Source organism: Triplophysa dalaica, chromosome 3 (genome assembly GCF_015846415.1).
Source record: "Triplophysa dalaica isolate WHDGS20190420 chromosome 3, ASM1584641v1, whole genome shotgun sequence".
NCBI classification, from domain to species: Eukaryota; Metazoa; Chordata; class Actinopteri; order Cypriniformes; family Nemacheilidae; genus Triplophysa; species Triplophysa dalaica.
The window spans coordinates 22,902,718-22,925,594 of record NC_079544.1 but is presented as its reverse complement, the minus strand read 5'-3'; the positions used below and the strand labels follow the sequence as shown (position 1 = coordinate 22,925,594).

General features: G+C 42.0%; 1 protein-coding gene across 2 annotated transcripts; it reads left to right on the top strand.

Annotated features, from left to right (window-relative positions):
- LOC130418189 (junctional cadherin 5-associated protein) lies at nucleotides 1-22,593 on the top strand. Of its 2 annotated transcripts, none has more exons than XM_056744186.1 (4): nucleotides 1-252; nucleotides 5,303-5,795; nucleotides 12,053-17,485; nucleotides 18,197-22,593. In XM_056744186.1, exons 2-4 carry the CDS (start codon nucleotides 5,431-5,433, stop codon nucleotides 18,234-18,236), a joined length of 5,838 nt encoding a protein of 1,945 aa, XP_056600164.1. In that variant the 5' UTR covers nucleotides 1-252; nucleotides 5,303-5,430; the 3' UTR covers nucleotides 18,237-22,593. The 2 variants fall into 2 exon arrangements, with proteins under 2 accessions (XP_056600164.1, XP_056600165.1); XM_056744187.1 differs by having other exon boundaries at nucleotides 12,053-17,469; nucleotides 18,197-22,592.
- Nucleotides 22,594-22,877: the final 284 nt, after the last annotated feature.

Sequence of the window (22,877 nt, the reverse complement as noted above, 5' to 3'; positions counted from 1 at the left end):
CCGAGCAGCAACTGCGCGCATGTCTGACTTCAACGCATCGATGTTGCAAGGCAAGCGGAACATAAACTTCGCGCACACTTTGGAAGAAACCATTTAGCCAACGCTGTTTTTCCCCTCCTTCCGTTCGGTGAGGAGGAGAGCCGGCCCGCCGCTGTAGGCATGCTCAGCTGAAGGGTCTTGCAGTTGCAGCCGCTCGCAGCCACTGACGCCGGGCGCAGGCGAACTGCGACGGCCGCGCAAAACGAGCACCAGGTAAGACGCGTGGATTTTCAACTCCATCTGAGCGTTTCTCCGCGTTTACCGAGCGAATGTATACATGTGCTGACAGCCCCTGCATGCATGCGTTTTTTTTCTCTTAAGGAGCGGTGCGTGTTCGCGTGTGTGAGTGTGTTTTCCCCCCTAAGGCGAAGCGCTTCTTGATAAACACGCTGAAGCTAGATACGCAAATGCGTCTCGCAGCAGCGAAAAGCGATAGAAATCATTCTCTTTGCCTTATCTGGGCACCGGATTCATGGTGCGAGTCTATATGCTATTTGCGCGTTTATGTTGATATGGGAGGAATGTGCGAAAATCGAAATGGGATTTTGACAGCAGCGCGCTTACTTTCTGCAATGTGAGGTCTGTACCTGCGGCGTTGCGTCGCGTATGCATGCGCTATTTGGCATGGGCTCGGCGCATCGCTCGCTGACTTTTAAAGCTTATTTTTGAGAGGCCTGTTTGATGTATAATGTGGCACACACACACACACACACACACACACTGCAGTATGGCTTTGCCAGCATAGCACGTTTGTGCTGCTGATGCTGCTGATGGTGTAGGTCACATTACGCGCCCGTACGCACCTTCTCCGTGCGAGTGTCTGTGGCGCAGTGGAGATCTTCAACAAAATGAAATAAGTGCGAGGTGGAAATTGCGTTTGACTTGGGATACTTGCTTTAATGTTAAGATCGGATCCCACAGGGGTGGGGGGGGGGAGAGATGGGTTATGCGTTTGGGTGTTACTCTGCTTGCATCCCATCCACCCCACCTCTCTCTCTCTGCTAAGTTCTTAATGAATTCTGGTATAGCGGCACATGGTCGTCGTTTCATATTCTTAGCTCGGCCCCTCATTCATGTCGTCTTCTGCAAAAGTGATGGGAGAGTGATAGATTTTCTCACCTGCTTACAGAAGCTACCTGTCTAGTCTACGTTCTACATCCTTAGTGCAGATCATTCTTTTTATTGCTTCGAGATTGCACTTTTTTTTTAAGTTCTTACATGTTTCTCCTAAAATTGCACAAGAGAAATCAAAACAGACTGAGAGACAACTAAGGTTTAACACCATAAGATGATCATTCCGATAATCTGGTTTGGATACATTTGTTGAGAAACACATCTTTGCTAAATTGCACTCTTTGGTGTCCGAGCCAAGTTTGTTGAGATCTCTTCTGAAACTCAGGAGATGACATCCATGAGATTACCGCTCTTTATTTGCTCTGTTTATTTTCCCTTACTAACCAGGGAAACATTTTCTTATAAATACATTGCTTTTGTGTTTTTCCTCTACAATGGATGTGTGTGTATGGTCATGTTAAGCATTTTAAAATAAATGTAAAATACACTGCTGTTATCAAAATGTTAAGTAAATGTGTAATTTATGGTCCGTCTTCATGCTTTTGCATTCAGGTTGTAATGCAGATGTGTTGTTCTATCCTTTCCAAATGTAAAGTAGTTAAACAAACACCGTATCAGCTACTGTTTAATGGAATTTTGTCATATTAGCTGAAATAACACACCTTAAAAAGTTATTTAAATGAGCAATGTTAAATTAAAGCTTATGCAAGCAAAACCAATATCTAGTCACATGTATTTGTACATTGCACCCCTAAGAACAGAATAAATTAATATGTAAGTGTGACCCAAGAGCTCTGAATGAAAGGATGATCTGATGATTTTTGTCATATCAGTGTTTTCAGGAGTCTCCCTCTGGAAAACAGTCAATAGTTGTAATTATGAACCTCCATTCCAGTGGTGATGCTGTAGTACTTTCATATTCTATCAACACGAGGCATGCAGCAACACCCCTTTTTCTACCCAGCAACACCGATGTGCTACCATTGACAGCAGTTGTCATGGTCAAATCACACTTTGACTAGTGCTGTCGCTCCCTCGTGATCTTTATGATGGATATGGAGCATTACTGCGGGCCAGATACAGTCACCCGGCGTTAGTACCCACATTTATATGCGTTTTGACCAGAATGCAGTTTTGAAGGGAGGTGGCTGCTTTTAACTGTGTCACAGGCAGCTAGAGAGAGAGGGAACTGTATATCAAATAGCATTTCTTTTTCATTTTATCCAGGTGTGTTTTAATGTGGATGTTAGTTAGTAGTTTTTACAGATAGACGTGTGCTCACATTTAAATGAATGCGATTGGCTGCTCACAGTGATGATGTCACTCCTACAGCACACCAATCACAATGATAGCTGGCATGGGAAATGTATTTTCATCCTCGCTGTAACTTCAACACTGCGTTTAGGAGATTCATGTTGTTTTTAAAAGCATACATGGTTTTTAAGGTGCATTAAGGATGATCAGCCCTCAAAGATACATAAAAAAACACCATCAGCAAACTGATCAGAAGTGGATCTTTTATGTCACTTTGTGCAGTAGTTGTGTAAGATACTGTGAACAATAGAAAATAAACAATTTCATCGGCTAAATCTGGAATCCCACAACACATTAGAAGCACTTGCAAACACATGCACATATTTTGAGCAGAGGTCACACAGAGGTCAGCTGCGTGTGTGTTGACAAGGGATGTTAAGCAGACATCTGCCTAGTTAGAGAGGGATCTTGTCCGAGCCTCAAGCATAGCTGCCGGTATTGGACGTCTCGCTGTGAATTTAGCCTCTCATCAAATCGATCCGAGTATTATAAAAAAAAAAAGACCGTGTTTAGGCAATCTCTCACACGCACGTGTCAAGATGCACAGAGCTTAGAGTATGAGTCAAGGTCATTGTCCCAGTTTTGCTTTAAGCGTGGTTCAAGGGCAAGTTAGGGTCACGGTTGGGATCAAAGGTTACCACCATGGTGCATTTAGCACTGAGGTGTGCCTCAGTAATTTTAAGTCACCATGGGAACAGAGGCAGCTTTGTTTTCTCACAAAAGCAGATGCAGTGCTTTTTTGTTTACAAATTGTTCAATAAATCATCTGTTCATTTACTGGGTATGTAGGATTTTATCTTTACTTTCGAGCATTAAATGTACAGGTTTGTGTTATGTACGATGAATAGTGGCATTTTTTGCACTTGTTTTGCTTTATGATAGAGCTGTTGCATCTGCACTCTATGGATTAGTCAATGTAAAATTATCCTCTTTTTGCCATCCTCTCTTTTTCGGATGGATAAAATATTTTTGGATGGATAGTCTTTTTTTAGAAATCAGAATTTTACTGCAATACATGCTGTTGTAGGGTTGGGTTAGTATGCTGAAAATGTACATTATATTTGTGATTATTTTTTGGGATGCAACTGGTTGAATATCTCATATTTCAAAACATAATTTTTGGCCATTCACATTTGTAAAGACACATATTCTTCATTTTTTGAGGATTGAAACGTGTTAAAAGTGTTTCTGGTTTAAAACGAAAATTCTATCATTATTTACCCGCCCCCTTGACATTTCAAACCTGTATGGCAGATGACAGAATTTTCATTTGGATGAATTATACATTTAAAGCCAAATTTTGTAATACAGCCCAATAGAAACAACACTCTGTGCGGTTCACAGTTTTTTTCCCCAGAATAATATACACTGTGCATGCTTTCCAGCCGGACATGACAATTACTGTGTGAGTTTTGACATAGACTATCTGTTTGTCTGACCAATGGTAGACGAGGGAATATGTGTCATTGGCCGTTTCTAAATATGTGTTCTTCGGGGGTCTTGTGTCCTCACTCTATGTCTTCAATAACCGTCAAAGTCCACAAGAACAGAGAAGGCTTGAAAGTATCCAACGGAATCTGCTTGAAGTCCCAGACTGTGTCCATCCAAGTTCGTTCTTTCAAGGCTGCTTCGCAAGACCGGTCTCAACAAGAACACAAAGCCATTTTTGGGCTCTTGGAATTGAGAAAAAACAATGTTTTAAAGTCCCTGTGAACCGGAAGTTACGATCGTTTTACTTCCGTATTTTGACGCAGAAATTGAATATCTTATGAGAAAAATAGATGCAGTGTTTTTCGTCTTTCTCTTTGAATTGATTGGATGTACAAATACAGCCGTTGCATTTTGAAATGGAGCTGGAAGCAGACTGACAGTTGAAGGGGAGGAGTTAACTGTTTATGCTCATTGCAACCGCCATTTCGCCACCTTGGAATTATAAGGTTCTGCGGTTTCGAGACATAGAGCGTCAAAGTATTTGCATTCCAATTGTTTGCTTTCTAAATAAATACCCCAAAATATACACAACATAAAGAAAAAAAAGATCACATGGTCTAAATAAGAATATGTGAATTCAGTTTAAGAAAAATTGAATATAGAACCTTCTAATTTCAAGGTGACAATTTGATCAAATATTTAGTGTTCTAATCGAAAAGCAAAATCACAATTTAGCTTTTTCTTAAAGGGGTCATATGACTTGGCTAAAACAAATATTATGGTTCGTTTCAAATGTATTGCAATGTGTATACACGATTTAAGGTTGAAAAATGTTGTATTTTCGAAATACCGTGCATCTCTGTGTCTTCTCTTTGCTCCGCCTCCCACATGTGGATTTTTTACTAAGCTCATCGCTCTGAAAAGCGAGGTGTGACATGATTGGCCAGTTAAGTAGTGCGTAGTGATTGGTCGAATACTGTGTAACGCATGTACGAATGTAACGCCTCTTACCATATTTGGAACATCAGGTTTAAAGCAATTGTACTGACAGGTACACCTGGATGAGCATTCATTTTTAGATAGAATGCATCTTGTGTTCCGACACTTTAACTTTAACTTCATATCTAATACATGCATGGGCAACTTATAACACACCAAAGACACAGAAAAACCATATGACCCCTTTAACAAATACATAAATATAGATAGAAAATAGAAAGTCCTAGATAATGAATTAAAATGTCATGTGAACAGCATTGTGTTTTCTATGTATGTTGTATGTTCATGGCTTGTATAATAGTCTGATAGGGTGGTCACAGGATCCATAGAATGAATGGATTTAAACTTTCTTGCGCTCAACTAAGAAAATGGTGAGACTCTGCAGAGCAGATGGTTATTGGTTTGGAGTGAGTCTAATGTATCTCTCTCTTTCTCTCTCTTTCAGTGATGGCCTCTGCTGAGCAGCTGTGTCCCCGCCTGCTGCACCAGCACTACCCATAGGCCACACACATACACGCATACACACGCCTTTAGCCTCCCTTTCCAACACTGTCCATACACACACACTCAACCATGTACAGCGTGGAGGACCTGCTGATCTCTCACGGATACAAACTGCCCAGGAGTGTCCCTGCCTCTTCCGCTTCCACAGCGCCTTATGACAATCGGAACAACGAATGTCGCCGTGAGAACGTAGAGAACCGGCCTGCTGGTGGTGCTGGCGGCGCTCTGAACGGATTCGGGACGGCCGAGGGGGGAGCGGACGGCCGGACGGAAGCAGGCACGGGGTTGTACAGACCGGCGCCGGTCAAGGCCTATCCGGAAAACAACAACAACATTATTGAAGGCCATGAAAGAATTCAGAGGAGATTGGAGGTTCCCATTGCTTTCCTTGGTGACCTGCAGCCTTTGGGTGATTCTCTTGCTACAGATAGCGGGTGAGTGTGGGTCACTTGATTAATATATTTCCTCGCCTTGGAATTATAAGGTTCTAACTGCATTCTGAGCCGTTATGGTAGATAAAACCTTTCTATTTTTTTAAAAACATAAATAAAAAAATCACAATGTAAAGAAGTTGCAACAGAATAAGAATATCTGATTAACTCAGTTTTGACAAAAATGTCAGATAGAACCTTATAAAAGAGATGATTTTTAGCATGTATTGAAGCTGAATATGACAGATATTATGTTAAAGGGACTGTTCACCATCATCATTTGTCATCATTTGAGTTGTTCCTTTGTAATTTCTTTGTTGCGTTGAACACATAGGGCCCTATCTTGCACCCAGCGCAATTGACTTTGGACACCGACGCATGTGTCATTCCTATTTTGCACCCGCGCAAAGCGCGCTTTTCCCTCCACAGAAGCACGTCGCTAAACTAGTGAATGAACTTGCGCTCCCTGGGCGGTTCAGCGCAAAAAAGGAGGCGTGTTCCGGCGCAAACAATCCCTGGTGCTATTTTGCTGTTCCATTAAACAATTGCGCCACTGACCAGAAAAAACCTAGTCTAAAGTCATTGGCGCGTTGCGCGTTGTTCATTATGCTTTTTTAAGGGCGCATGCTTGACCATAATGTATAGCGTGCACAACGCGCATACACTTTGCTCATGTAATCTACACAGATGCAACACTTATTTTTGCAAATCATAAATTGTTACACTAAAAAAATATTAACACATGAGATGTGAAAAAATAGGCATAAATCTAGCTTACAAATTATTCAGGCTAATTGTAGTAATTAAGGATCAGACCTGTTTGCCCAATAGTGGCAATAAGACATATATGTATATAAGGACATCTGACAAATTGGTTTGTCCGTCAAGAACCAGGAAAAAAAATCGACTGAAAAACTGAAAAAACTGAAAGACTGAAAAAAAAGACTGTGAAATCACCTTTACCATAATGTAAGTACATTAAAAACCTTAGTCTTCAACTTACCAGTTAAGTTGAGCGTGCTCATATTTTTGCGCCTGGTAAATACGGCATAATAATAGCAATCCATAATGGAACTTGCGCACCCGCTTTTAAAGGGAATGTTGGATGACGCTCTGATTGGTTTATTTCACGTTACGCCCAAACCACACCTATGAATAATGAAGCTACTTTAGACCAACCCATTTTAGATTTGCGCCGGCCGCAAGAGCCATTTATCCCGCCGGGAAAATAGCAACAGCGCCGAGACCCGCCCACAAAGTTACTTGCGCTTCGCGCTTTGACACTTGCGTTTCAGATCGTTAAAATAGGGCCCACAGAGCGCTATTTGGAAGAATGCTTGTAACCAAACAGTTCACCAATAGTAGGAAAAATGACAATGGTAGTCAAAAGGGCACCAGAACTGTTTGCTCTTTTACATTCTTCAAAATATCTTCTTTTGTGCTCAACAGAACAAATACATTTATAAAGTAATTTTTCCTACTATGGTAGTCAGTGGTGGCCAAGAACTGTTTGGTTACAAATATCTTTTTACGTGTTCAGAGAACTGTAAACAGATTTGGAACGAGGGTGAGTAAATGTTTTTGAGTGAACTGTTCCTTTTATGATAAATTATTATCTGTTAAAATCAGAAACAATTAATATGTGCTTTGGATGAACCATGTCTATTTCCAGTGTAAGGTCTACTTGCATTTGCAGTTTTCCCCAGCAGGCGCTATTAAAGTGTTCGTCCTCAATCTGGAATAACAGTGAAACACAACCCACTTATGTGCACATGCAATTTGCATCATCGTAATGACAATGACGTATCACATATGACTGCGATTTGGACATCCCAGTTTTTAAATAATACCTTTAAAGTTTCAGTTTGTAATTAAACTTTCATAATTTGCCCAACCATTTCAAACCTGTATGACTTTCTTCTGCAAAACACAGAAAAAAGATAGGCCTATTTTGGTTTCTGCTAAGGTTGTGAACCAAACAACATTGACTTCCATTGGTTTTCCATTGAGATTTTTCTCATTATACATTATTTTTCATGTCATGGCAGTTTTTGAATGATACGAGAGTGAATAAATGATGATCATTTTAAACTATCCCTTAAACAATTATTTTAAAGGGATACTCCACCCAAAAAACGAAAATGTTGTCATAAATTACTCACCTGCAAGTTGTTCCAACCCTGCATACAATTCTTTGTTCAGTTGAACACAAAGAAAGGTATTTAGAAGAAAGTTAGCAACCGACATTTCTGGGGTATTCAAAAATTGTATTCTTGTTAATTCTTCAAAAGTTCTCATTTTGTGTTAAAGATCAAACTACAGGGTTTTTAAGAGGATCTATTGACAGAAATGCAATATAATATGTGGTGTATGAGGTGTATAACATTAACATCGTGAACCATTATGTTTTTAATACCTTAAAATAAGCTGTTTATATCTACATACATAACGGGCCTACATACTTTGAATTCGCCACCATGTTTTGTATAAAAGCCTTAACGGACAAACAACTCTACCACCTGCTTTTCCTCTCCCTCTTTCCTGCGGTATAGTGGTGAAACGGTTTGCGGATGATCCATGATCCGGACAGATCATAATCTATGGTTCGGAACACTTGTGACCCGCGGATTAAATGTACGTTTATTCATCATCGTGTAAGAGAGTAAAACGTGCTCTCTCTACAGTTATAGCGCCAATGCGCTCTCGCTCTCTCTCTCCAGTATCTGGACAAGTTCAATATTAAAGTGGTTCGAGATAAACAATGACGCTCAAAACTGCTCATATAAAAAAAAACATATCGTGGTTCTAACGAACAGAAAAACTATGTTACTCACATTTTGATCCGAATCGCAGCAACCTCATGGGGGGTGATTTTGAGACGATCTTTCTCCAACGACTCTCTGCTGGAAAGTATCTCCATAGATATATATGAGTATCTCTGCTAAAAGCCTTAGTTCAGCAGGTCCTAACGCATCTCTACTGGAAAGCCTTTATAATATTAGACCCAACTGACTTTTATCCTTCTTTTTATATTTAAAATCCACATACCTTTTATTTTATGTAATAAATAAGACATCTTTCTTTCTACATTCTTTCTAATGCCTGCATGATTAGTTGCAAATCTATAATACAACGCTAGTGGCCGCTGTAAATCTAAAACTGCGCCTTTAACATGGTAGTCAATGGTGCCCAAGAAATCTCTGTTGCTAACATTCATAAAAATATCTGTCTTTGTGTTCAACAGCAGAAAGACATTTATGCCGCTTCTTGAGGATGAGTAAATAATGAAAAATTCATAAAACATTTACAAACTGCCTTGTCAATTAAAAACAAGAGTCCATAAGCCAATTATATTATGGTTAAATTTGCTTTCTACACCATATAGAAATCATTTCTAAGTGACATTATTCATTTCTAAGTGACATACAGTTTTTAAAAGGCTGGAAGCAGCAATCATGTATCTTTTTAAAATCCCAAAAGCAGGAGACACTGGAACGATGATTTGCTGATTTGCAGGCAGAGCGAATAGAAAACAAGCATGTTGATAGTCATGACAGTCTGCCATGGCTCATGTAAAACAACTGTAGGAGCTGTTATGATGGACGGTTGTAGAATGTTTGCTGCTTATCTCTGGTTTATGTCACCGTCAAATGTTTTCTCATGAGTTGAAAATAAACCTCCAGTAGTAACCATCTGCAGACTTACATGAATACACGACTGTTTCTCTTATACGTTTTCTATATAGCTTTAACTTTTTAATGGCTTTAGTGATAACAACATTAGATAAGCTCAGGTTTCATGGTTCCTCTAAAATGGGGTGTGCCACTATGCAGTATTTTCACAGTAGTATGTATTTATATTGTAAATAAACCACTAGTGTTTGTTGTCATGTATATGTGGAAAAGAAACTGCTCATGTGTATTTATCTTTAGCACAGTATGAATTGTATTTTTCAGAAAAAATATTTCAGCCATACCTTAGCACTAAATTCATTCAGACGAGAGTTTGAGAAAACACTCAAAGGCTCTTTTTTTGTGAACAGTAAATATGCTGTATAATCATACATCATTTAATACAAGTTTTGAACAACAATATTACAAATCACAATAGATAGATATTAAATATTTCATAGATATATTAAATAGATATTTACATGTATTAAAATTCAGTATATTTCAACAATTTGTACACCCTCCCATACACTTATTGGCTATACGACACCAGTGATGGATCTACATTTCTAAAAGGCACATTCTTTAGGGTTTAAAATGTATTTTAAACTATGGTCAAATTCACTGCCTCATAAAAAAAGCAAAGTTTTATGTTAGAGGGGTGTGTCCCTATGTAATATTTCATATAGTATCATACTTCATTTACACAAACACGCATGCACACACACCACACACACACACACACACACACACTTAAAAAGTACATTTTAAGATCATGGTTCATGGATATAATTTTAATTTTACTGAAAATGAATTTAACTACCAAAAATCTACTATTCTTATAACATGTATTGTATGCAGTATTGTTAGAATATGATTGTAACACATCTCAATAAAATGGAAGGAAGGAACCGGCAAACGTTCAAAACATTTAATAAATTAATATAACAGCCGGCGGCCCCTCACGGACGACCGCCGGCGAACATAACATGAACATAAATATAAATACAAACATAACATAAGTTCGGGCCCGGTCCTCTCTCTTCGACGGTCCGGTCGCTCGTTCCTTTTATATGCTCCCATCTCCTACGTCATTCGAGGCCGGTGTGCGCACAGCTGGCGCTAATTCACAATTACTCACCGGACTCGAACCACGGTCTCGCCCCGCCTACTCTACTACATACCCCCATCACCCCTCACAGGCCGGGGGTACCCCCGCGACTGTGCAAGCTCCCTCCCCCTCCTTCGGGGGGGGTGGGGGGTATGCAGCGACGAGACGAGACAACGGAGACGGGAGCCCTCGGAGCGACCGGAAAGAGAGAGGGGAGAGAGGAAAAAAAAATTATAGTCCGGTTCCCTGACATGCTGCCGCTTGTTCCTCAACCAGCCGGAGTACTCTTTCGAGGTGCCTTGCGGTGGCCCTGGGGCTTCGGTGGACGGCTCGACCGTCCGCCCCCTGGCGGCCGGCGGTGGCTCCTCCTTAATCTGGGAGTCGGGGCGGGTTCCCCGTCCCCTTCTCCGCCCCCTTGGGCGGACGGACGCAGGCTCCGGCCTCTGGCGGGCGGTGGCCGCACTCGGCGCTTCCGCCCTCTGCTCCTCCCCCTCGGGTGACGGACGCAGGCTCCGGCCTCGGGCGGACGGCGGCAACTCCCCCGCTCCCGCTTGGACGAAAGCCACCCCACCTCGACCCAGGGGCGCGGCAGCAAAGGGCGCCGTTCCACCGAAGGTTTGACGGTGGCCGCACTGTGCACTTCCGTTTCCCAGAGCCACCGCTTCGGGCAGCCACTGGCGGACGCCCTTCGTCCGCGCTGCCCGAACTCTCCGGCACCGCGAGGCCACTCGGCGGCGAGGACTCTCCGACAGCTTGTCTCTCCTTCCTCCCGGGTTTCGGCACCAATGTAACACATCTCAATAAAATCGAAGGAAGGAGTCGGGAACCGGAAGACATTTTATACATTTAATAAATTAATATAACAGCCGGCGGCCCCTCACGGACGACCTCCGGCGAACAAAACATGAACATAAATATAAATACAAACATAACATAAGTTCGGGCCCGGTCCTCTCTCTTCGACGGTCCGGTCGCTCGTTCCTTTTATATGCTCCCATCTCCTACGTGATTCGAGGCCGGTGTGCGCACAGCTGGCGCTAATTCACAATTACTCACCGGACTCGAACCACGGTCTCGCCCCGCCTACTCTACTACAATGATGTTAATCTGAGATTTAAAAGCTGATGTTTTCCAAACTTTATAAAAAGGTGGACAAATAGTATTGAGTTTTTCAGTTCTATTAGCAGAATCTGAAAAAGAAATGTTTTCAAATTTTCTTCATAGATCTAAATAATTGAATACATATTGTCCACCTATTCCTTATCACTTTAATGTTCGCAATCTTTGCATTTTAGTATGGAAATGTATACCGGAAAGGATATTTTTATTATTAAAAACATTGACATTGGCATTGATGTCTGTAAAGTGCATAAATGCTTTTAAAGATAAAAGTAATGTTTTTTATCTTTTAATTGAAATAATACAATTTTATACATGATCTACTTTTTTTAATGATCTATTTTTGTCTCTGTCTCTAGGTTCTATGATGCTCCCAGCCTGACGTTGTCTGAGCATGCAGATGAGAGGGATCTTTCATTCTGGAGAAGGAGGGGACAGGACTTTAGTGCTCTATTGGACTATGCTGATCCCAGGGAACTCCGAGTGTCTGGGGGATTGTGGCGAGGCCCCGTGCTAGCTGTCGAGGAGCTGAGAGCCGAGAGACCAATGGCACGGTGGGAGGAAGGGCCATGGATACGAGAACAAATAGACTCAGGCCCAGAGACTTTACGAGTGTCTGGGGAGCGCAAATGCCAGAGCCTTGGCACAGAGGAGTGGCGCCCTGCAGTGGGCTTGGGCCGGCAGCTTTCAGATGGGGAGGCTGAACACTGGTCTCTGGAGCAGCAACACCGCCTTCGGCCAGCAGAGAGCGGTGTGTCTGCCGCAGTGCGAGCCAAGTCCCAATCCCTCCCTCGAGTTCTTTCCCCCGAGGACCCACACTATGGAGAACTGCCTCAGACTGGTGCCCCAAATCAGCCCCCCACACAAAGAAGCAGCAGCTCTGCTCCATATGGTAGATATCACAATGAATGGCCAGCCGGGGATAGGTGGAGCGGTCAGACACAAAGTCACGGCCCTGCCGCAGTTGTACCAAAGCCACGGTTCAGCCGCCCCGTCAAACCTCCGTCTTATGAGACTCACCAGCAAAACAAGGGGAGCTGGGAAACTCTTTCGTCTGAACCTGTGTCCAAGCCCAGAGAGCGGCCAGTGTGCTTCTCTCAGAATTTTGAACCGCTCAGAGACAGGTCTGTCTGTTATTCTCAGAGTGCCGAGCCTCTAAGAGATCGGTCCATTTGCTTTTCACAAAGCGCAGAACCACTCCGAGACCGCTTGATGAGCCACTCTCAAAGTGCTGAACCACTACGAGACCGATTTCTCGGTCATTCACAAAGTGCAGAACTACTACGGGACCGCTTTTTCACCCACTCGCATAGCGCAGACCTGTTGAGGGATAGATCACTTTGTTACTCTCAGAGCTCAGAACTGCTTCGTGACAGGTCCATTTGTTACTCCCAAAGTGCAGAACTTCTTAGACCAGAAGCATACAGGGCAGATCTTTTTTATCATGAACTTACTGGCATGGAGCCGCCTGGTTACATCCCACCTCCCTCCTATAGGAGATTCCTGCCACCCAGGAGTGGACAGAACTACCGAGCAGACTCTGCACTTGTTCGATGGAAGCGTGAGCCTGTGAGTGCAGAGATGGGACAGTGGTTTTCTAGGACTTCAGGATTGTCGTGGTCAGAACGCCGTGAGGACCGAAGCATGGCAGTAGTTCCGAGAAGGCCTGTCCATCCATGCCCTGTTGTGCCAAGTCGCCAGGGACTCGCCCAGTATGTCCCATTCGATGACCCACGCATCAGGCACGTCTCAGGGGGGGCCTGTGGAAACTCTCTCACAGACGCAGACAAGATCAGACACGTCAACAAAGAGCTTCCCTGCGCTGCAACTTTAGGACAATCCACAAATGATAGTGCCTTTCTCCCTTCACAGGGACAGAGTCTTAGCATGGACACTAGCAAACCGGCTCCCACTGAACAGGAAAATGCTAACCGCTGGCACAAGGGGATGAATAAAGGCAGTGACGCTGCAGTACCTGATCAGAGCTGTGCCAAGTACCCCGCAGCCTTTCAATCCAGACCCCTGCAACCAATCATTAAAACAGTGCCAGACCAGCAGAACAAAGTAGACAGAGTTGCAGACCAGGTAAAGGTTGAGAGAATAACAGAGCAGGTCAAAGTTGAGAGAGGTACTGAACAGATAAGAACAGATCAGGTGAAAGGAACAGAGCAAATGAAAACAGATCGAGTTGCAGAACAAATCAAATTGGAAAAACCTACAGAAGTCAAACCTGACAGGTTCACAGACAAACAACTAAAGGTGGAAAGATTAGCCGATCTTATACAAGTAGACTGGATCCCAGATCCAGTCAGGGCCGACAGATATACTGATAAACAAATTAAGCCTGAAATCAAATTAGAGAAAATGCCTGAAAAGACTGTTAAAGCAGACAGAATTTCAGACAAGCAAAGTAAAGCTGAACGACTTCTAGAAAAACACTTAAAGATAGATAAAATTCTAGAAAAACAACTTAAAGCAGATAAAATGTTAGAAAAACAGATAAAATCTGACAAATTTTCTGACAAGTTGAGTAAGGCTGACAAGCAGGGAAAGTCAGATAGTATTGCAGACCAGATAAAAGCAGAGAAGAACGCTGACAAGTCTGGAAAAGATAAAGGTTCTTCAGAGAGTGCCTCTACTGTAAAGATGGAACCAGTTCAGGAACCTGAGAAGAAGAGTGTGAAAAAGAAACTCAGTGAAACTATTTTCTGCCTTGTGTCAGTGCCACTTTCACAGTCCGGTGCAAAATCTAGAGATCAAAACAACAATGAAGAGAAAGAACCAGACTCTCCTCCAATTCCTCCCCCTCCTCCGCCAAGCTCCTCCAGCGAGAACAGCAACACTCTCGGCTCCCTTCCAAACCAAAGCCTCAAAAGCACATCCACCACCTCTACTGACTTGGAGCTGCAAGCGCTCACGCTAGGCTCTTCTGGACTGGGCAGTGGGTCCAGTAGCATAGCTACAAGAAGAGCTCATCGCAGAAGGAACTCGCGCTCCAGGATCATTAAGCCAAATCCGCACGATGAGCTCAGGCGGTATTCAGGGGCTTGGCCAGGGGATCAGTATCGTGATCAGGAGACCCAGACAAGCCCTGAGCCAACAAAGAGCAATGCAATCCAGGGTCCTACAAACACAGAAGCACAAGATGCTCCTGCCGCCCCAGAGGTACCAGCTCCTGCTGAGAGTACAACAGTGGCTCCAGGGGCTGCCCCAAGTGCCCCAGGGGCTCCATCAGCTCCATCGATTGCATCAGGTCCACCAGCTCCAACAGCTACAGCAGCTTCAGGAGCTCCCGACCCCAGCACTCCTTACGGTTATCCTATGAAAGGCCAGAAAAGCCTAAAACCATCCAGCAACAGCGCCTTTTCACGGACAGGTACCTTCTCCAAGAGCACAGGTTCTCACAGACCTCCGTTACATCCCCCTCCACACCCTCCACCACCGCCTCCAAACCAGCCTCCATCTCAACCTCCACCTCCCCCACCAACACAGCCCCCAGCTCAGTCCCCACCATCAGAACAGACTGAAGAAGCAAAGTCAGCCACGGGCCCAAATCCAGAGGCCTTTGGTCAGTTCTTGCTGAAGCCAATAAGCCGGCGACCTTGGGATGCCATTGAAGAGCTTGAGACCATTAATAAAGAGATGCAAGATCAAGCAGGTAAACGACCCAGCGTGGACCAGTGCATTGAGGATCTTAATGAAGCCTACAAAGATATAATGGAGCTCAGTACTGCCAGCAATAACCTTCCTACTCTTCCCAACCGTCCCTCCATGCAAATTCCTGACCGCATCAAATCGAGGCTATCTACAGATCCACTTGGAATGCCTGTAACTGCACTTCGCCCCAGCTTGGTGCCAGGAAGTGACCCAGAATACAGGGAGGTGAAGAGTGCCTTTTCCCGACCATCGACTGGGAAGAGCGTTAGCTTCAGCAAACAGCTGAGAGAGGAGATTTGTCCTGCTCCTCCCCCTCCAGAACCAGGTTTCAGAGATTATAAAGCGGTCATGTCCCAGATAACACAACGCAAAGCCTGCAGGTCAGTGAAGCTGGAAATGATAGCTTCCAGAGAGACCCAAAGAGATGAGGATTTGATCGTCCTAACAGCCTCCTCCTCTTCCTTGGGAGCAGAGATCCCGTGGGCAGACAGACAGCCCATGCAAGATGCGTCCACACTGACCAGTCCCCCAGACTATGAGCACATCTGTCAAACTCTTCAAATGGCTCGTGAGTCTGGAGCTGTCAGCCGAGCATCTGTTAAATCCAAACCAGGAAGCGCCTTGAGCATTGAAACCCCTCAGCATGTGCCCATACCCGGTAGGCCACCCATAGATTCAGAGCAGCCATGTTGTTCTTCAGCATTAGAGGTAAGACAGGAGCCTGTCACTTTATTCAGTGAGGAAAGAAGCTTGGGCTTTAGGAGGGTAACAAGTCAGTCTAACAGATTCCATAATAACAGGGGAGCACTGTCTGGCATTGCTACTGGAAAGCCTAGTGGTGATAAAGCAGGTTTAGAGGCTAATCCAGAGGTACCCGCTGATTGGCAGATGCAACTATCGCTAGCTGAGAAACATATTGCAACACTTATTACAGGAGAGGGTTCAGGAGAGGACCATGATGAAACAAAAAAAGTTCATGGAGATAAAGATGTTCCTGGCAGTGCGTCAGCCGAGAATGAAGCTAGCAAAATTGTAGGGAGTGATGTTAAATATGATCTTGCAGCTTCTGAGCAGAAACAGTTAGAAGTGCCAGAGAATGATATAAGCCAATTGGAAAAACTTGAAAGTTCACCACCTAAAAAGATAGAGGATGTCACAGCAGAGGAAACCTCTAAAGAGAAGACACAAACAGAGGAAAAATGTGATAACAAATGCACCAAGGCTGAAGAAATCGAGCAAATGAGTAATGAGATCACAGAGACAATGAAGGAAACAGATGTGACTTTGAGGGTGAATAAGGCTGCAATGTGGACTCATTCAGGTTTGGATGCAGAGCAACGACCTGAATTTCCACCAGAACACCTTCCCCTATCTGTGTTACCTTCCACTAATCGTAGATTGTCTCTAGGGCTGGACTGGGAGAAAAGTGGGTGGGAAGGGGAAAGTTTGGGCCAAGGTGGCTTCTGGTCCAAAGAGAGGCGGTCTCTCGATGCTGAACGATGGGGTGTTGATGAGGGGACGTGGGGTGACAAACAGGAAGGAGCTGGTGAAAAATTGGGTCTGGGAGGTTGGCGTGGGTGTGGGATAGATGGGAAAGGTACAGATGATTCAGACTGTGAGACGGATACTAATAAACAGGACATTGGGGACAAAAGGGAGGTTTCGGACATGAAACAGATAACAGTTAGAGAAGATTGTAGCAGCCCAGCCTCTAGCACTGATAAAGTGCAGCATAAACAAGACGCTGCTAAAGAGGGCAGTGATAAGGGGCAGATTCGAGGTCCAGAAGGGAGTCAGTTTTCAAGTATAGAGAGACGGAGCCGTGGACTTTCCCAAAGAATAGAGGCTCTTTTTATAGCCCCGCCCGGGCACGGCTCAGAGGAGAGGCTTGCCCGCATGAGGGAGGTGGACACTGTCTCACGAATGAGACGACTGAGTCTTCGCAGCTCAGACTCATGGGATGGACTGCAGGGGGTGGGGAGGTGGGTCGAGTTCGGGAAAGAGGAAGACATCCGCCTTCTAAGCTCACAGGAACCTTCAAACATCACAAAGGAAGATGTCCTTCCTGCAGTTAACAGTGAACCTAAAGAATCTACAAATGATCAGGCAACTCCAGAAGGTGTGAAAAGTTCAAGGTGACATTTGGGGATAGTTTTGAATAGTTCAATGTTATTTAAAATAAATTGTACAATTCCGATTTCATGCAATTTGGCATTAATATGTTCAATTCATACATACAGTACCAGGTTGATTCTCTTATTTACTGATCTGAAATACATACTTGAAACTAAATTAAATGATATAATACAATTGCTATTGACCACATTTGCAAATCTCAAATAAATGGACATACCTTTTTTATCCAAATAACTTTAAATCATTAGTATTGTTGTTGTTTAGGTATCATCTTAATATAAATTAAACACTTAGGTTAGAGCATAATTCAATTCTGTGGACACAATGGACATGTTTTTTTACATTTCCCGTTGTCGCACTATGTCAGAAAACAACAAATTTTCTTAGCTAAAGGAGCTGTAAATTAAATGTTTAAGTTTGTAGTATTATGTTTGTAGTAAAACAATGGCTGGATCTAATAATGTTTTTGATATTTATAGGTTTGGTGAACTTGAACTTGCATTTTGACACACCTAGTTAGGTTGTTGTATGTATGCTGTATAGCCAACAGAGGGAGCCCTGGGATCAATGTTAAATCAATCATTCCATCTCATTTTAATATTTATATATTTGTATCTTTCTGGGATATTGTAAACTATTTGTGACTTTATTTAAATTAGTAGACACTTTCTATTATTTCATGATGTGCTCTTGTCAATTTGCATTGTCAGACTCCCAGGAGCCCAGCCAGGCAGAGAGGTCGTAGCTTAATCCTAGAGGTCAGAGGTCATCCAGCTAAGGGCCAGCCTCCAGCACTGTGACCTGGCTGTCTACAAAATGCCTTCATCCTCATATGCTACCGAAACATCCTCAGACATTGACTTGCACGCAGATACACATACGAAAACACTGAGAGATGTGTCTCCAATGCTAATATTTGTAGAAACATTCATACACGTCACATAGACACGCCCAACAGACACACGGACACTCATTCTCATGTACGCAGACGCTCACATGCATTCAGAACACATTCAAACACCTCGCCACACTGAGACATCTGAAATGGCCTTCTATTCCGACAATAGCATTGTGTATCAACTCCACTCCACGCCCACTCTGTTCCAGCTCTGCTGGCTTTCTAAGTGTTGCTGTTCCACTGCCAGAAGGAGGCAAGTTCCCAACAATGCCCCCCCTCCATATGTTACTGTTGTCATCATGTCCTGGTTTTTCTGTCAGTTGTCGCCATTGCGGTCTTTCCCCACAAATGATGTAAAGGTTGGTTTATTGAATATGGTTTGGTGCGTTACTCAACAACAGTGCTAGGTTGTTGTTGTATAACCAAAAATGTATGAAGTCTCTGTGTTTTCCAAGAAACTACAGACTAAAAAGGATGACAGAACAATCAGTGGAGTTTAAAACCAGCCACAACCAACTCAACAAATCCCTTCCTTACATATTTGCATGTTCCCCTCAGTCTCAGTTTTCTTACGTAATCTTTCATCTCACCAACATTGCTTACGCTTACTAATTTCTCCTTCGTCTAGACAGTGTTATCTCTGCACACCAATGTTTGCGAAAACCTTGCAATGTGTATAGCTGTGTCCTCATCGTCCTCATCGTTCAACTGGCTTCGCTTCTTACTATGACCACAGATCATTTAATTTAGAAGCGTTGAAGTTGAGTTAAACCCATATTACTAATCAGTCACCACTCTCTGTTCTAACCAGGCAAAAGCAGTTTGTCCATATTGGTCTTTGTAGGGCTGCACAATATATTGAAATGGCATAAATATTGCAAATATGCATACCAGAATATGCAATATGATTTCGTAATGGTTTGCAAGACAGTTTTAGACATAATAACAGATTTGAACAAACACCCTGTGTTTATGAAATATATATTAATAATTATTTATTTGTATTAAGTAGGGCTGTCACAACTTAATGGTAACAAGGGTCAAATTTATATATCACGATATCGATTAACTTTATAAACAAATACTTTTTTATAAACAAATAAGCTGTCAGTCGAATTCATTTTAAATTTAGTTTCATTTGTGTTTTCTCCTTTTTCGCATTAACACAAGTGCTGAACAACCCTTACGAAAATTTACCACGGTTTTACTAAAGATAAAATTGAAAAAAACATGGTTACTTTAGTCAAACAAAGGTTATCACAAAATGGTTTTGTAAAAACCACAGTAAACTATGGTTTTGCCCTAAGTAAACAATGCACCAAAAATAACATGGCTACTAAACTTGTACCACAAAAAAAAAACATGGTTAATTTTCGTAATAACGATAGTTTCATATGTGCAGATTTAACACAATATCTACAATCATGGTTTTTAATATCTCCATTATTGTCAAAGCTGGTATATTGTGTCACCCCCTATTAAGCATTATTGCATTATTTTAAATCGCATATCTCACTTTTCTTCACACGAATGGCTTTTCAAGTCTTGAAACCTTAGAAGAGCTTGCCGCGTTACCTGGTTAGAACACAGTGAAATTTCGTTTCTTTTATACACGCAGTACCTTAACCCATTGAATCCATCCACTAGAACGTCATAACTTCATCAGTTTGCGGTGGCAGCCTATACCCCTAACGTCCCATATCCCTTTCCTATGTCAACATCATGGAAATCTCTTGTCGTGTGTTGGAACGCGTGGTCCGCTTATGGAGTTCTTTCGGGGGTGCGGTCACCCTTCTGTCTAATGTGTTACTGTTTGAGCAGACAAGAATGTTTTGTAAACGCTTTTAAAATTTTGGTATATATTTATTTTGACTTTACCAAAACCGTCGACTTACGAGAACTGTTACATTTTTTTAATTAAGTATTTTTTACCATGTTTATGTGTCACCTGAGCTGTTTTGCTCCAAACCATGAGTTCCACGTGAGGTGACAGGAGAAGACGCTCATTGGCTCTGAACTGTTTTCATTTTCCAATGAATCGATCAAAGAACCCGTATCGCTCTTGGTTATGAACCCATAGTGCCCGAACTGTTCAGCACCCTGTAACATTACACCCCTGCGCGCAGAGAGCTTTGTACAGCATTGATTCAAATCAGAGATGTGTCGCAGGTCAAACGGAGACCTGGCTTGGAGGAACGGTTCAGTATTTGATGTATCGACTTGAAAAGCACCTTGTTAACATTTTTATCGCGATTGGATTCGAAGTGAATTTTTAGCTATCGAGTGGCCTTTTTGAAACACCAGTAACGATAAGCCTAAACGAATTACAAACACCACCAAAATGTTTGATATCTTACGTGTCCAAATGTGCATCATGTTTTGAATGTTTGTCTGATATATCAAATACCTTAAGTGATGTAGTGTGACCCAGGTTTCACCCAGGCGTGATGTTAAATGTAGGGATTATTTTCAAGCGATGTAGACTTTAAGAAAACAGGGTCCAAAAAAGAACACAATGACACTGTAAAGTTGCGTGTCTACGCCCTAAACAACCCCCCCCCCAGGTAACTTTCTGGAAGCAATAAATGCTCACGAATGATTTAATGAAAAAGCTAAATGTGTACAGATAGTTCGGTTAAACGTAGATGGTTGCGAAGTAGAGGTCAGGGCTAGATATGTTATGACTTGGATTAGTTTAGGTGAAAGATACTATATGATCATGTGTGATATGTACGGAACAATTTTGCTCATTTTAGGAAAAACGAACAGTTTAAAATACCATATGTTATGGATTGGAGCGGTGTGATAGCCTACTTTATGACATCATAATGCATGAAAGCTTGAGCAATATTGTCCAACGCAACCGCTCATTGGCTGTAGAAAGTCTCGAAGACGGGATGTACTCGTGTTAAAAAGTCATTCATCCAAATGTCACTCACAAAAAGCGTTTCAAGTCATGTGCAGGTGCTTGTGAGAGTGTGCGCGCGCGTTTGTTCGCTTGCTTATTTCTGTCATATAGTGCCGTTCATGTGATTTAAAAAAAAGGCATTTCACTGAATACTTATTTTTGTTATCATTGAAATTGTTAACCAGTCTGCATAATGTATAAAATAAAAGTATATTTTAAATATTTTAAAAGATATTTTGTATTTAACCATAATGATTAATTTATTCGCTCTTGGATCAAGTTGGCAGTGTTATGTTGCTGTATAGAATGAAAAGATAATTATATAATTTTGTAGCGCTCAAGAAAATAATAAAACGAGAAAAAAAGGTTGGTTAAATTTAACTTGAATGTTTACAGAGACCTGCGGTATGTCTCGGCTCTCGAAACTTGGATTGATAGGGGGTCATCATTGTAAACATAGAAAGCGATTTTTTTTTAGTTTGTAGTAAATGCTTCAGTAAAGTAAAAAAGGCACACAGTTAATATTTCAGACTCTGTATAGCTGTAATGTTTAATTGCATTTACACAACAAATCGGACATCTAGTGGTCCCAGCTGCCTATCATACGGTTTCCGTTACAGCAAAGTGCATAAAACCGAAAATGTGACTTTGTTGGGACTTAATTACGTTCTTCAAAGCTAAATGTGGCCTTAATTTATTTGAGCATTTGTACGTCTTCCATTCAGAATCACGTATCATCACAAGCTCGAGCCAACATATTTCTACAAAGAAATAAAATGAAACCAATAAATAGTCTTTAGATCTCAGCCAAATATTTATTTCTTTGCAAATACGATATGCTGACGACTGGATGAACAGGATGATTTGTAGCACACTCGCAGGACCTGTTCCCTCTTTCACTGAAAAGGCCATAACTGTTATGATTTCAAGCTGTTTCCATAAACTATGTAGCATTTTTGCCATTGTAGCATTCAAATGTGAAATAGCCACTGAATCATACAACTTTTATTTTCATTTATATCAGGAGTCGTGACGATAACACTGTCTGTTTCTGAAACCCAAGCTGCTTGTTGCGTTCTCATGCCAAGAGTGTCATAACTTAAAATTTTAATGATCATTTTTTATCATCTGACATTTCTAGATATCATGGTTTGCATTTGCATACATACGGTTTTTGGTTCCATGTTTGTAAATGTTTTAGGCATTTAAAATGTAAATATGTGACATATAAGGATGAAAAAAAACAAATTTAATAAACATTTTCTACAATTTAATGCTGTGGTTATATATCTGCAGTAGATATGTTTTGGGATTGCTTTATTTTCTTTGCTGAAGTTCATCGATTTTGCATCTGTTGAACCTTCTAGCGAATCTTGTTTTTAAATGAGATTACATTTTAATGAAATAAAACTTGTATGAAATTATGATAAAAAGGAACGCATACCTTCATTCACTGTGTCTGTTACTTTTGCACAACGGTTCCATATTATGAATGAAAATAATGTATTTTCATAATGTATTTTGCCTAAAGGCAAAGCTGGTAATTATATTATTTTAATTCAATACATCAATAATGAGTGTAAAT

Excerpts from the sequence above, each read along its gene's own strand:
- LOC130418189 (XM_056744186.1), top strand. The coding sequence starts at position 5,431 with ATGTACAGCGTGGAGGACCTGCTGATCTCTCACGGATACAAACTGCCC. Across the intron at positions 5,796-12,052 it reads TCTCTTGCTACAGATAGCGG|GTTCTATGATGCTCCCAGCC; the intron begins GTGAGTGTGGGT and ends CTCTGTCTCTAG. Across the intron at positions 17,486-18,196 it reads GAAGGTGTGAAAAGTTCAAG|ACTCCCAGGAGCCCAGCCAG; the intron begins GTGACATTTGGG and ends TTGCATTGTCAG.